Source organism: Mastomys coucha, unplaced genomic scaffold, assembly GCF_008632895.1.
Source record: "Mastomys coucha isolate ucsf_1 unplaced genomic scaffold, UCSF_Mcou_1 pScaffold9, whole genome shotgun sequence".
NCBI classification, from domain to species: Eukaryota; Metazoa; Chordata; class Mammalia; order Rodentia; family Muridae; genus Mastomys; species Mastomys coucha.
In genome coordinates this window covers 8462158-8477403 of record NW_022196915.1, presented here as the reverse complement: position 1 = coordinate 8477403, position 15246 = coordinate 8462158, and the positions used below count along the sequence as shown (strand labels likewise).

Sequence of the window (15246 nt, the reverse complement as noted above, 5' to 3'; positions counted from 1 at the left end):
TAAAGACTTCATAAGCAAAGTTTTCACTTTGGTTAAAAAGCATTATTGAGATTTATAGTATATTCTAAAACTGGATTAAGCAAATTACAAAATGCAGATGGTAATAAAATGCAGAGGCCGCCTTAGACAAGCTAGTGCTGGGTGTTGGGAAAGAATCTGCTTCCTCTTGTGCCCTGAAATAAATTCAAAGTTAATCGGGGAAGGCCACTTCTTACTGCAAAACAAATAGGGCTGGTAAACAGCAGAGAGGACCAAGATGGCTTCTGTCTTTTATCCTTAATGCAAGGGGGAGCTTGGCTTCCCCACTGGCAGAGGTTCAATCTCAGTCTACTCTAGACTGGCTAATTTGGAAAGCATCTGAGAAGGAAATGAAGAGGAAACTGTCAAGAGCCAAGGCCTTTACTTCAAAGTTTTATAGGGTAGGGGAGATGAAAAGATTTGAATAAGTTTTACAAGGTGGGGGTGACCTAGGGAATATTGGCTCTTGGGGGGGTTAGCCACCTTTGATAGAAAAAACAAAAAACAAAAAAACAAACCCCAAACAGCTCATTTCTCACAGAGAAACCTTTATTGCAAGGAGGATCTGAGAAAGCATCTCAACTGTCTATGTAGCCCAGGCTGGTTTTGAATTTATGACCTATGCTGGAGAGTTAGCTCAGTGGTTAAGAGCACCCAGGTTTGATTCCCAGCACACACATGGTGGCTCACAACTGCCTGCAACTCCAGTTCCAGGAGATCCAAAGTCTCTTCTGGCTTCCATGGGTACCAGGGATACACACATACAGTGTAGGCAATATTTAATATGAAAACAAAACCTTAAAAAAAAAAATCCATAGCCCTTTTCCTCAGTAAGAAAGGGGGAATCTGAGCTGGGCGTGGTGGCGCACGCCTTTAATCCCAGCACTTGGGAGGCAGAGGCAGGCGGATTTCTGAGTTCAAGGCCAGCCTGGTCTAGAGTGAGCTCCAGGACAGCCAGGGCTATACAGAGAAACCCTGTCTCAGAAAAACCAAAAACCAAAAAAAAAAAAAAAAAAAGGGGGGGGGGGAGGAAAATCTGAAGACAAAAGGGGAGCTTGTCCTTGGTGCACACAGCCCAAGGGGGCAGAAGATTCTAGAAATGACTTGGAATCTTGAGGCGGAAGGAATGCTCATTCCTGGAGGGAAATAAAATTCTGGGTGTGTCCCAGTGGGTAGAGCTTAAAGTCACCACACTGGATGAGATATAAGAGGAAGAAAAGCAGCAGCTTGGCTCAGGGGTTGCAGAATAGGCCTGGGCAGAGGAGGAAGATGCAAGGAACGCCACCCCAAAAGCAACGGCAGAAGCTTGCTCCTGGGTTCAAGTCCTCCAACAAGGGACCCTGCATTCACAGAGCAGTACAGATTTCATGGCATCACAGATTCTTTAGCTGAGCCTTCAAATCAGAGAGGTGACAAGTTAGGGCCTTTTCAGACTAGTGTTTAGGAGAGCTGATTTGGTCATCTAGGGAGATTGCAGAGCACAATTTGTAGCTGGGTGAGTTGGCGCAATTAACTTTGTTGTGTTCCTTCCACTCCTGGGCAGTGGGTGTAGTTTATGGGGGCGGAGTGTTGACAAAAGCAGTCTGAGTCGCTATTTCTAACAGTATGGTAGCAAGCAAGGGCCTGCATACCTGGGCAGGCACCATGTGAGCTATTCAAGTGCAGTTGGCATCAGATGATCACTCATACAAAGGAGAAAATATGCTGTTGGCTTTAAAGATGAGGGCTATGAGCAGCTTCCAGTCTAACAGCAGTTGTGTCCAGTCATGACGGACCTAAGCCATCTCCCAGTGAGGCCCTGGTGGTCTATAGCCAGCTCCCCATGTCACAAGGAACCACTGTGCTGATCTGACAGGTGTGGAGCAGCAACTAGCACTTGATCCATAAGCTATTTGGACTACAGAACAAGCAAGGGAGTCAGGGGGTGGGGGGTTGGGGGAAATGGGTCTAGACTTCCCACAAGCCAAAGGTATGATTAACAATCAGGCTACTGTCAAAGGGAGATGGAGTGCCTGGACCCCCAAAGACTATTAACAGAAGATACTAAATTAGCACATAGAAAGTTTCAAGGAGGGCCTTGGTGGAGGAGGGAGTTTCTGTGGGGTTCCTAGCTGTTGTAACAGCTTCCGGCCAGATGTGCAGCTCTGGGACCCTCAGCCATTCCCAACCTGCTCTAGCAATTGGTTCAGACAAACCACACACTGCTGCTCAGAAGCCGGACAGCCCATTTTCCTTCTCCAAAAATTACATTCTGCTCTCCCCTTTGCCTTCTTCGAAGCCTCCCTCATCCACTTCAGATATTATTCCACTGGCTTGTTGGGAGCGGAAGGCACAAAGGTAAAATGTGGATGCTAACCCCACCATACACACACAGCAAGCAAGCAATGATGAGAACACTGGGGTGGTCTTCTGTGCTGGTGTGTATGCACTACCCTGCCTGCTTGAGGCCAAGCTACAGTTTGTGTCTACGGTCTGCAGAGTTGTGAGTGCCTGTGTTTAGACACCTTACAAACCTAGTGGGCCAAACACATACAGGTACCAAGCCAAGAATTCACTTCTAAACTTGTTGCTCAAGTAAGCAAATATTTTAACTCAGTCAAAACTTTCTCTGAATGCCATGGAATGTGTATAAACATTCATGGTGTGTGTGTGTGTGTGTTATTGTAAACACTAAAGAAAACAATCATTCACGACAGAGTAAAACTTTCGCACTTTTAAAAGACATGAATCTTGAGACATACTACCATGAATCAGGTGCTTGTAACAGTAGTCTTTAAAAAAAAAGAAAGCAGCTTGCTAGTGTGGTACCAGGCCTTTGGGGGTGTCTACGTGTGGCACAAAGGGAGCAACTGTGTGGGGGCCATGGGCAAAATGAAGATCAAAGTCAAAAAGAAAAAAAACCAAACTCACTTTATTTTAAAGACAATGATTGGCATACAGAAGGTATGCACCAGCATAAAGTAAACTTTCATGAAAAGCATTAAAATCCATTATAAATTAATTTATTAAATAGGTATTTGGTATATGTGATGGTTTATTAGATAGTACTCATATTTATTGCCAACCCCTCCCCCAAAGTCAAAACAAGTCAGAGAAAAATCTCGTAACTTCAATTTACACTAAATAATTTATTCCCCCAAACGTGTATGTGTTCTGAGATGTGACACATGATACAGCTCAGCTGGTTATTCTCCATCAATCATAATATGACAGGACACAAGAGGCTAAAAATGGCTCATCATAATTTATTTTATGTTAAAATGTACAGCTTTTTTGTTTTTTGTTTTTTCTTTCTTTTTCTTTTTTTTTGAAGTAACTGACTAAAAAGAGAACAGGTAAATACAAGAGTGCTGCTGGCTCCTATTTTATACAAGGTGGCGCCTCTCCTGCTTGGCCCTTACTGTCACCTGTACAGGTACAAAGGCTACAAAAAGAAGCAATATAAACAGACACAAAGAACTTTTCTGCTTTTTTACATGCGATTTGTAAGCTTAGTTTGAGCTATTCACAAGCTACTTTTCTATTTTTCCTTAAAAAATAACTCCAATATTTTATAAAGATAGAAAAATCTACAGATGGAATGAAAATGTAAAGTTAGAGGCATTTCCATAAAATAGCAACTTTACACCAAATTCACTATTTTTTTTTAAATCCTGCCAAGTATTTGGACATATATGAAATGCTTCAAAACCTGACAGATAAACACTGAGATATGCTTCATTCAATAAACAGAAGTGTGCATTTATAAAACAGAAAGCTGCCTCTCCCCAAAGGAGCCTGCCACCAAAATGGAAAAGGGCCTTCTCAACTTTACACCAAACATTTAGCAATAAACCCCTTCACTAACCAGACGGGGACAGCTCTGATAGCTCTTTACAGCTTTATAATTAACAAAAATAGAGTTTTTTTTTTTTAAACCCTCAAATTAGGGCGCCCTAATCAAGGCAAAAAACTTAAGAAATGGCTTACCGTTAGCACAACACTTGTACAGTACTACAAAATGCACTGTCACTAACAAAGACATTAGCGGCATGCTGAAGGGTCACCTTAAACAAAATATACAGTAATTGAAATGCTAAAGGCATTTACATGGAGTAGACAAGGAAGGAAAAAAGCTGGAGGTTCAATATTAAAACAGGTGATTTGGGGAGGGGCTTGTATCCACACTGTTTAATGGAAGCAGGCACGATGTGTGGCCGCTGCCGACTGGAGTCCTAAGAGAGGCCTTCCTTTGCAGAGAATTTTATATAAAAGTAACAGAAATAAAGGTACCAAAAAAGAAAAAAGGAAAAAAGAAAAACAACTTGTATAAGGCTTTCTGCTGCATACAGCTTTTTTTTTTTTTTTTTAAAATAAATGGTGCCAACAAATGTTTTTGCATTCACACCAATGCTGGTTTTGAAATCGTACTCTTCAAAGGTATTTGTGCAGATCAATCCAATAGTGCGGCCCAGTGGGCTCGGTGGGCTGCCAGGCTGTCTACCTTCTCATGTAGGACCCATTGAGAGACTGTTTGGACATGCCTGTGTTCATGTAGCCATGGTGTCCAGGGGCCGTGTACATCATGTTACTGTGGGGTGGAGTCTGCATCGGCTGCTGGGCGTATGGCTGGGTTCCCATCATGCCCATCTGCATCTGCATAGGGTACTGGGGTGTCTGATTCATGTAGCCATGGTTGCTGTGGTAGCCACTGTTCATCATTGGCTGGGACATGCTATATCCATTCATGGCATTCAGAGTGTTCATGTTCATGTTCACAGAGTTGACATTGTAGGCTGGTGCTGGCATCAAGTTCACACTCATGTTCATGCCTCTTTGCATTGTTAAAGTCCGTGCGGGACCCTGCATGGCTACAGTCTGGGAACGCCCATAGATTTGTGACTGATGGGTGGCAGCAGCTGGTGACAGAGATGCCGACTTGGTTCTCATGGAGACGTGGCCCTTGCTGGCAATCTGAGTTTGCAGTCTTTGGCTGTGGGAGATGCCAATATTTGATGCAGCCATGTTCCGCTGCAGGAGAGGTGGTGGCAGATTCATGGGAGGAGGAGTCAGGTTAGGGGGTGGGGTCATGGTAGCTTGTGCTTGGGGTCCTCCAGGGACGGAGTGTGGAGACTGTGAAAGCTGAACAAGCCCTGTGTTACTTAATGGTGTGGACAAAGAGGCACTGTTTGCATAGGAGGTCACAGCAGCGGAATGGCTGTAAGGCAATGAATGATCAATAAGTGTATTAGTTAACTGCTGCAGTTTGGCAAGGCTGAAGGTGGCAGATGGCTGTGGGTAGTGCCCAGCCCCAAAATCACTTTGACCCATTCGCTCATATAAGCCAATGTTGGCATTGCTGGTCTCGGGGATGTCAGCCAGCTGCATGGGTGGGGTGAAATTGGTGGCCATGCTGCATTGAGCTAGCTGCTGGCTGCTACTGGGAGGCCTCTCCACCACACAGCCTTGGGGAGACTTGACGCTGCAGGTTGGAGGGGAGCTGATGTTGGTCTGCTGCAGCATGCTGCAGCTCCCGCTGATGTTGGACATCTGCTGGGTGACAGCACAGCTGCTCTGTGTCAGATTGCTAGAGGTGAGACTGCTGTAGGAGCAGCTGTTCTGGGAAGAGCCATTTCCACAGATGCTGCCTCCCATGGTTGAGTCATAGCTGCTTGGGTTCTCATAGTTCTCTGTTGTGCTCTCAATGCTGCCCAGGTCACTGAACCCGCTGTCAACGACCTGCTGTGAGTGGTCTGACACTGATGGGACATCCATCATTGGACTGGTCTCCATGTTCTGCAGAGGTGGCACTGTGATGGCAGTCTGATCGGGGCTGATTTGGGCATAGCTATTCTCTAGGGCAGGGACACTGGGGCTATTGACAGAACGAACTGATTGGCCAGGATGGGAATGGACAGATGACACTGGGCTACTGTGGTCTGACTGTTGGCACTCGTCCAGCGTGGTGGCAATTTGAGGACTTTGGTCTGTGTGTGTGTAGTTCTGCAGGCTTCTACAGGCCTCTTGAGTCTCAGCACAATCTTGAAAGGTGTCATCCTGCTCCCTGTTTTCTTGGGTCAAAGACTGAACAGCCTGGGCGGTCTCCGAGTCGATTTCCACAGTGGCTGTGCCTCCCTCTTTGAGCTCAGCATCGGCACTATCGCTGTCCTTTTGGTCCTGCTTCTGTGTCTGTTCTTCTGGGAGTTCTACATCAGACTCAGGTGCAGTTCCAGTGTCCCCAGCAAGCTCCTTTGGCTCACTGTTACATGACACTGCAAGATCAACACTGCAGTTCATCAAGACCTCAGGGTTAGAGTGACTTGGCTGAATGCTAAGGTCTAAAAAAGCCTCCTGGCCCTCTAGTGCATCTTTGAAGGCTTCTTTTGGGAGGTCACCCCTCTCCATGTTGGCAGCCTCCATGTGGCCATCATCTTCATCATCTGCATCATGGTCCTCGTTGTGAGATGGCTCTTCCTCCTCGTCCTCGTCCTCTTCGTGGTCATCCAAATGCACAGGGTCTTCCTTTTCCATGGAGATCTCTGGTTCCATTTTTCCTTCACTTTTAGCACTATCCTGGTCTTTTTGTGTAGTTCCTTCTTCTTCTTCCTCTTCCTGTTCTTCCTGCTCTTCCTCCTCTTCTTCCTCCTCCTCACCTTTGATGAGGTCCTCCTCATCTACTCTTTCACCTGGTGATTTATGTGAACTCACAGGTAGTCCTGTCTCTTCCCTTCTGTTCCCATCCTGAGGCAGCAGGGCTTCCACAGTCTCTGTCACCTCCCGTTCTGTCCCCACAGGGCTGCCCTTGTCCTCTGAAACCTCTTTCTGCTCTTCGATCGTCTCTTGGTCCTCTGGCTCCATGGGTGTCTCTGGTGGGGTGTACAGATTCAGCTTAAACCCCGCCTTCCTCTCCCTGCTTTGCTTCCACTTGGAGAGCCCTCGCTTCGCCCCTTTTGGCCACACTTGTCTGCACTTTAGAGGCTCAGGATTGTCTTTGCTGCCTTCTTTCAAGTGTTCTGCATTGTCATCTACATCTTCTTAATGAGGAGACAAAAAAACAGAAAGCACACATTTTAGGAAGGAAAACCAGAGACAACTTAACACACTCCTCTAAATATATTAGCAAGCACAGCTTTTACTTTAGCACTTTAAGAATTGATGAGAAAGGTAACCAGGAATATTGTGGGATAAGCCAACCTGAGTAACTTAGGCCTAGGAAGTCAATGACATTCTAAGATGTAAAAACTGGGCACTCCACAATACTAAGAAAGTACAACAACCAATTTCAACATCAACAAATCTGAAAATGTTGCAGGACAGGATTAATGTTAGGTTATGTCCAACCATCACTGCACTCAAAGGGCTAACAAAGGGTGAATTTGCTCCTTTCCTGAGGAAAGGACCTTCTCTTTGTGGATATTTGCTAGATTTTGACGACCCCAGCTAACATTACTTTGTTCTTATTTATTGTTTATTTTATTTTATGTATGTGGGTGTTTTGTGTGCATGTATGCACGTCTATGCACCATACACATGCCTGGTACTAGAGGAGGCCAGAAGAGGGTATCAGATCCCCTGAAACTGGAGTTATAGATGGCTATGTACCACTATGTGGGTACTGGGGATGGAGCTTGGTTCCTCTGGAAGAGCAGCCACTGCTCTTACCACCAAGGCACCTTTCCAGCCCAGACATTACTTACTGTGTGCCTCTGAACTGACTGAGTGACTACACAGAACAACACAGTTGTAATCAATCCATCAACAACACAAGCTAAAATACAATTACCATAAGATTACTGAATATTTAAAACACAAGGGTTTTTGTTGTTGTTTTTAAATACTTATTTATTTGATGTATGTGAGTATACTGTAGCTGTCTTCAGACACACCAGAAGAGGGTATCAGATCCCATTACAGATGGGTGTGAGCCACCATGTGGTTGCCAGGACATGAACTCAGGACCTCTGGAAGAGCAGTCTGTGCTCTTAACCACTGAGCCATCTCTCCAGCCCCTGTTGTTGTTTTAAATCAGGGATTCTGCTCATGGTATATCAGGGATCAGTTTGCTATTCAAATACAAGGCCTGATTTAGAATGACAATCAGAAACCAGATATAATTGAACATTTTCTTGCAATTCCAAAACCTATTCTTCTGTACGTATATGTACACAGAAATAAGAATGTTTGTTTCAATGGCTCATCTATTCTGAGAGAGAGAGAAAAAAAAAGAATACAGCAAACATATTCATGAATAAGTATGTAGACATAAAACACCTAGGCCTTAAGACATTTTCTATTAAAACACTATTCTCACTGGGTGGTGGTGCCTGGTCTACACAGTGAGTTCTAGGACAGCTTCTGTCTACAAACAAACAAACAGTATTTTAGAGAATAATAATATTTTAGAGAATAGTAAAAACAAAGTCACAAAGGTGATGCCAGAATGAATGGAGTCCAGCAAGGTAAGCTCATTTACATATAAAGTGATTGAACACAAACTTCTCTACAGGCAGCACACTCACCACTAGCTGAGAACATGTATGTTAGAGGAGGAGTCTGCTCAAGTGCCAAGCTCCAGGCCTCTGCCATGTTCCCAAGGATACTCATACCATTTCCTTTCATTCACAATGGCAGGGATCAACCATGTCAATGTGTCTAGTACCCCCCATCCCTTTTGGTGACAAAGTTTCTTTGTGTAGCTGTGGCTGTCCTAGAACTAGCAGTAGACCAGGCTGGCCTTGAACTCAGAGATCTGCCTGCCTCTGCTTCCTGTCTGAATGTTGGGATTAAAGGCATGTGCCACCAAGAAATTGGTTTCCTCCTGCTACCATGTGAATTTTGGGGATCAAAATCAGGCTGTCAGGCTTGGTAGCAAGTGCCTCTCTTTCCCCATGCTTTAGTCTATGAGCTACTGGCCATATAGCTTCTATAGGAATACATCCTAGATGAGAAGACGAGTTTTCTGATAATCTCCTTTAAGAAAGAAGAGGATTGTGAAAAATATGGTGGCGTGTGACCATAAAAGGTAAAGAGAACAAAGCTGGGGTGAGAGGTAGCGACAGCTCATCTGCAGGCTTCTGAGCCAACACCTACAAGGGGAAATAAGGCTCAACTTCCACATCTGGAAAGCGAGCTCTCCCTGTGCCTCACATGTACACAAGAGGCAGGGGAGATGGCTCAGTGTAAGAACTTGCCACACAACCCTGAAGGCCAGAGTTCAGATTCCTCATACCCACATAAGGGCCAGGTGGGATGCCTTATGCCTGGAACCTCTCTTTTAGTACTGAGGTAGCAGAGGAAGGCTGACAGGTCTTGGGGGCTCACTAGGCACAAGGCTAGCTCAAACAGTTTGAATTCTAAGTAAAAGTGGAGAGAGAGAGAAAGAGAGAGACAGAGACAGAGAGAGACACAGAGAGAGAGGGGGGAGAGATATGAAATGAGGGAGAGAGAGAGAGGGAGGGAGGGGACAGGGGGACGGAGAATGGGTCAGGTATGCTGGTCAATCCTAGCACCAGAAGGGCAGGAAAGGCTGACCTCAGAGTTTGAGGCCAATGTGTCTATAGAGTGAGTTCCAGGCCAGCTGGGACTACATAGTGAGAGCCTGTCTTTAAAAAAGGAAAGGATGAAATTTTAAAAAATGAAACAGGAAACAGCACACATTCACTAAGGAGTCAGGGAGTGCTGGTTTATGTTCTGAAGAAGAGCCACACACAGCAACTCCTGCGGTTCCCAGAGAAAGGAGGTGAGTTGCTCCCTAGGCTGCAGCACGTTTTGGACAGTCATTTCAGCCTTCCAACTATGGGGAGCTGTCCTACAGATCCTCACCGTCCATCCTGGGGTACCTGTGCTAACAGAGTAAGGGACACGTGCTTTAAACAGGACACCGAAGACAACTCACTTGAGCCTGGTATGTTCGTAGAAAAGGATGTCCCTGTCATTTTCAAATGAGAGTCTGTCTTTGGGATTTCTGTTACCCCATACTACCAAAGCTGCTATTGATGGTGTGTGAAGTTCAATGGCTCTGGGTCATGCTGAGGAATGTCAGGGTACACCTTGAGGCACCGAGGAGTTGGTTTCAAGGAAAACAGAAGTGCACACTCACTGCACACTGGCAACATATACCCTGATGTCCAAAAATGCTACCTAGGCAGAAGATCACACAGCAGTATCAAGGAACATGCACTGTGTTTCTTACTAGTCTTCAAAGCTTAGGGTGAGCCAATTTCTACAGAGTAAGATGAACCCACCTAGAGGACTATTCAGATTTAGAAAGAAAGCACCCCATTCCAAGGAAGAAGGGGGCGAGATGCTGGGAACAAGAAACGATGGGTTGGCATGTGTTTCAGGTATGCCAGCACACCCTGTGGCTAATGCTTGTTTAAACCTCCACTTACTTCTACAAAGGGAAGATTTCTTGAAGAAATGATTGTCTTTTCCTTCCTCTTTCTCTGTCTGTCTTTTCTTCCCTGGCTGATGTTGGAATGCTTTTCTCAGAACTGGCTTCCTGCTCCCTTCCTCCACTTGGATCTCACAGGTAGGCTCCAGCTGCGGCATTGGCCTCTCTTCATCTGAGTTGTCAAAGGGCTCATTCAGCACTTCCGTAGTCTCCGAAATGGTCTCAGTTGTTACACTGCTGTTGATCCTCCTGCGTTTACGACCCCTTTTCTTCTTTACTACAAAAGGCCTCTGAAATTAATTCCAAACATAATACATAAGTGCTCCTGAGAAATTAAATGGCTGAGGCGATATGCAGCAAACATGTATTGACGTGCGCCCGAGACTCTTACATGTCAGGACTTCTGCAATGCCTTTGGACTTAACCTTCCATTTGATGTTGAACATCCCTCTTGGGCACCAAGAACACAGGCAAGTGCTTTCCAAATAAAACGCTTGTTTACTCAAGCAGATGCTTTGAGAGAACATCCTAGCAACTCAACTGCAGATTTTAAAAGCTGAGCATTGCTTCTCCAGCATATATTTTCTAAGTGGCACTCACCAGCTTCAGTATCTGGCACATCACAGACGTTTCTAGAAATGTTTTTATAATGTGCTTTTATAAATGTTGCAATAATCAGCTATCAGGTCAGTCATTTATTACCTTGTAACTGCTCTGGGGATGCCCACTGCATGACAGGCACTATAAGAAACATGGTGGGGTTTAAGGTGAACATCCTTGTCCCAGAAATGAAAGGGTACTTGAATAATTACCGGCTAGAAAACCGCAGAGTTAGGGTGTCTTGACTATTGGGATGTGGGCAGTTAATAATTTTACAGACTATGTTCATATGGAAGATACCTTAAAAAGTAATGCAGTCTCTGAATAAGATAACGGCATAAATGATTTTCCGTGGTTGCAACAATAAGCTATTGTCCCAAGGGAAATAAACCATCTAATATACAAAATTTAAATAAAGGAACAGGTAGTCTCAATGCTAAGATCTGTGTCAATGAATCATGAAATTGACAGAACGCTGCTCTCTCTGTGAGGGATCAGTGTGTCTACATGAGCTCTCTAGGGCTGCTCACTGGCAGAGCATTTACCTCTTATGCACAGGGCATGGGCTCCACTCCCCACAGCATGTCAAGGGGGTGGGGACACTACCTCCAGTACAGAAGAATTCTTGCATCTTACATTTTTAATGCTTTCAATGATCTTTGAGAACACACATAAGCCTATTAGTATTCTAAAATTTAACCATATTAGCAATTTAACACTTGCTGTTGTCGGTTCCCTTTGTCTGCTAACCCTCCCTAAGCCACTACACCTTTCCCCCAAACACATTTGCAGCAATATAAAGAGCTGGTTTCCTTCAGGCTGAATCACATGGAGAGCTGTATGTAGCCCACACCATGATGGAATGGTTCTGGCTTTTCATGTTTATAGATCCCCTTCCTCTCAGTCTACTCATAACACAACACTGCCTTCTCTGTCTAAGACAGTAAAATGCTCAGCAGCCACAAGTGCGCTTCGTGGGATGCTCCCTCCGCTACCTCCAACTGTGAGGTCAGAAGACAGAACCTAGCTGGGAGTCAGACTAGCAGACCGCCTGAAAAATACTTCTCAGGACAGCCCCGGGGAAGAGCTCTCATTTCTACCATGTTATCCATCCTTGTCAAGGCTGTATTAACAATATCTGTCCTGCTGTGTGTCACAGATAGAAACTGCAGACAAAGATGGCAGATGTGGGAGAACAATTACCCACACACAAAAACCAATGCTGTACTTTCTATCCCACTGGGCATGAACTGGTGCCATCTGGAGAGACCACTTGGTAACCAGATAGTAAGAGTTTTCCTTCTGTGTAGCTGGCCACACAAGCAGAACACCAGCAGCAAAGTCAGGGTCCAGAATACCTAAGAACCCTATATAAGATTGAGGGACACGAATGCAGGAACACTGGGCTTGGAGCTCTGAGGTGTGGCTGGCCCTCTAGAGAGTCATGTGACCCTGTCTGGTCTGACCTCCCAGGCCTCTGAGGTGCTTCCCCACTTATCATGAATACTCTTGTCCTGTAGACCAGTAGGCAGCAGTGACCACCAGACTAGGGTGCTTAACATGCTGCGAACAACAGTAAGCACAACCACAGGTGTAAGAGAAATGATCATGACACTGGACCAGAGACATAAACTACAGTAAACTACATCTACAGAGAGGGAAACAGAAACTGTGAAGAGAAGCCAGACAGGCTGAAAACAGCTCGACTACGCATATACCTTTCTCTTAATCGAAACTGACTGTGGCTTAGTCAACCGTGGGGGAGACGTCTGAATGCTCTCCTCCTCTTCCTCATCTTCTTCCTCTTCCTCGTCATCTTCTTCCTCCTCTTCCTCTTCCTCACTGCTCTCTTTGGACAGCTCTAACAGCTGTCCTCGCTCCCCGGCCACTGGCCGCCTCTCTGGAGAATGCAGGTATTTGTTTTTTGATTGTACTTTTGCAGACGATTGCCTACTGGTAACTCTGGAAGACAGGATCTCTTGCTCCTCTTTCTCCCAGCAGCTGGCTTGTTCCATTAGTCGTTCAGCCTGGGGTGGGGGCAAAATGGTGATGAGTGAGGTCAGTTACATGGTTGGAGCCTCCAGAATCAATGGAAAAGGGTCTCTAAGTGAGTTCTGATCAGGACAGTCAGCTGGCCAAGCAAATTCCAGCTGCATCATCTCAGGACCCTCGGCATCAGTTAGGATAACAAACCTAAGATGGCTGGGTTTCATGGGATATTTAGTGGTATTAATGATGCAGTGAATTGACTTGAGTCCTTTACCACTACATTACATGCTCACTGGCATGGAGCACTCCAAGCAAGTTTATAAACACAAGGAATCGATTAACACACCAGCACTGCAGCACAGCACCAAGTCTGATCTGATTACATACTGTCAGTGCTGAGAGTGCCATGTTATGATCAATGATAAATGCCTCATTTTTCATACTCAATTCAATAAAATTCTCATGTCTTACTCAGTTAGGATAAATTAGTGCTTGATCATTTCATGAGCTATATAACTGAGTTTTTACAATGATACTAATGCTCTCTGAGCTTAAGCAAGCTATAAGACAAAAAACACGGCTCAGGATGACGGAGCTCATCATTACCTCCTTCTCAGCTTCCCGCTCTTCTTCAGAAACCACAGCATTAGAAATTAAAACTGGGGTCCATCTTAGACTCTCCGGATCAAGTTCATTGGGTCGGGAACAGTTTTTCAGCTTTTCCATGTGGCCCAATATCAACTTTTCCCTTCTAATGATGACAAACCTGTAATATAGGGAGACAAGATAAAATGAGATCAAAACTGGAGAGATAGCTGGGTGTGGTTGCACACACCTTTAACCTTAGCACTCAGGGAGGTAGAGGCAGGAGGCTCTCTGTGAGTTCAAGGCCAGCCTGGTCTAACAAACCAAGTTGGAGGGCAGCCAGGGCTACACAGTGAGGCCCTGTCTAAAAAAACCAAACCAACTCAAGTGTGGACATGCTGGTGCATACCTGTAATCCAGCATTGAGGCAGGAGGACCACCATGAGTTTGAAGGTTGCCCGGGCTATAAGAACCTAGTTTAAAACAACAAAGTCCCTGGCCAATTCAGATTCCTTTGACCCAGGTTGTGAAAATGGCAAGTTCAGGAAAAGCACAAACAACAGGTTTGATCCTCCATGGGGAGGCCTCACCTGTCCAGGGATCTCAGCACTCACCTGCCACCTCTCCTGTCAATCATGTGGAGGTGCTGCAGAGTGGTGGCAATGTCATGTGGGCACATGCCTGTGGCTCGGCTAATGGCCTTGATGCTGATGTGCCTCTCATGGTGGTGGTAGAGGTATTCCAAGATGACACTTTTCCAGTAGGCCAGGTAGGAGAGCCGGCCCAGATCAGAGAGTGGCTTTTCGGGAGACCCTGCTTGGCCTTCTCTTCGAGAAAGCAAATAGCCTAGGGCAGGAAAAGCAAAACTCCACTCAGCTTGGTTGGTTCAGAGGTAGGTCCAGGAACCACTAGGAACAATGCCATCAGAGGCAAGGTGAAAGCACCACACAGGTGACGTGCATCCTGTCAAGCATGTCACCTCTTTCAATTACAGTGACGTCACCTCGTCAAATTTCTGCTTGCCAGTCTTTTGTGGTGACACTGTAAGCCAATTCACACAGCTGGTGGCAGCCAACATACATGGTGGTGTGTGCCAGAGAGACTGAAAGCTAAGACTAACAAGAGTGCTTCTGGGGAGTCTCGACACACAAACCCCCTGCAAGTCTGAAATTCTTTCAGACACTCAATGTCAGGAACTCTAGGATCCTGGGGAGGGACCACCCCGACATTAATGGGCAGGTTGTTTTCCACAGAGGACCCGATGACCCTTTGACAGCTGGGGCTTAATAAAGAGGCTTCGGCTGACACAGACAGTATTGCCTGCTCCGTTTAGCCAGCGGCTGATCTGAAGCTGTTTTAGGACTAATAAAACACTGGTTTTTAAGCCTATGGTGGCAAATGCCAATCTATGTTGCTAGCTCAATTTTTACCCTTTTCATAAAAATTAACCTTTAAGCCAACCTGAGAATATTGCTTCTACAATTACAAGTAAAATATATGGCAAAACAAAACACACATGATTCCATGTGCATACTGAAAACCTGAGCACATGAAGCTTGAACTATACAGGCTTTCTGGCAAAGAAACTGAAATGAGAAGACTTTAAGCCCACTTAGAGGAAATGAACGAAAGCTGGCGGCTGTCTCGGTAATTAAGAGCCACTAATGGAGGAGAGAAGAAAC

The 15246-nt window shown here is 45.3% G+C and overlaps 1 protein-coding gene across 9 annotated transcripts in view; it reads right to left on the bottom strand.

Annotated features, from left to right (window-relative positions):
- Positions 1–3004: 3004 nt before the first annotated feature.
- Positions 3005–15246, bottom strand: part of Kat6b (lysine acetyltransferase 6B) — a 179322-nt gene continuing 167080 nt past the window's right edge. For 8 of the 9 annotated variants that reach the window (XM_031362738.1, XM_031362743.1, XM_031362742.1 and 5 more), the window contains exons 13-17: positions 14179–14410; positions 13586–13745; positions 12709–13017; positions 10389–10680; positions 3005–7031 (exon numbers count right to left, since the gene is read on the bottom strand). In XM_031362738.1, the coding sequence (XP_031218598.1) occupies positions 4498–7031; positions 10389–10680; positions 12709–13017; positions 13586–13745; positions 14179–14410 (3527 nt within the window). In that variant the 3' untranslated portion in view covers positions 3005–4497. The remainder of the gene's footprint in view (positions 7032–10388; positions 10681–12708; positions 13018–13585; positions 13746–14178; positions 14411–15246) is intronic. The other variant, XM_031362739.1, reaches the window with a different exon arrangement.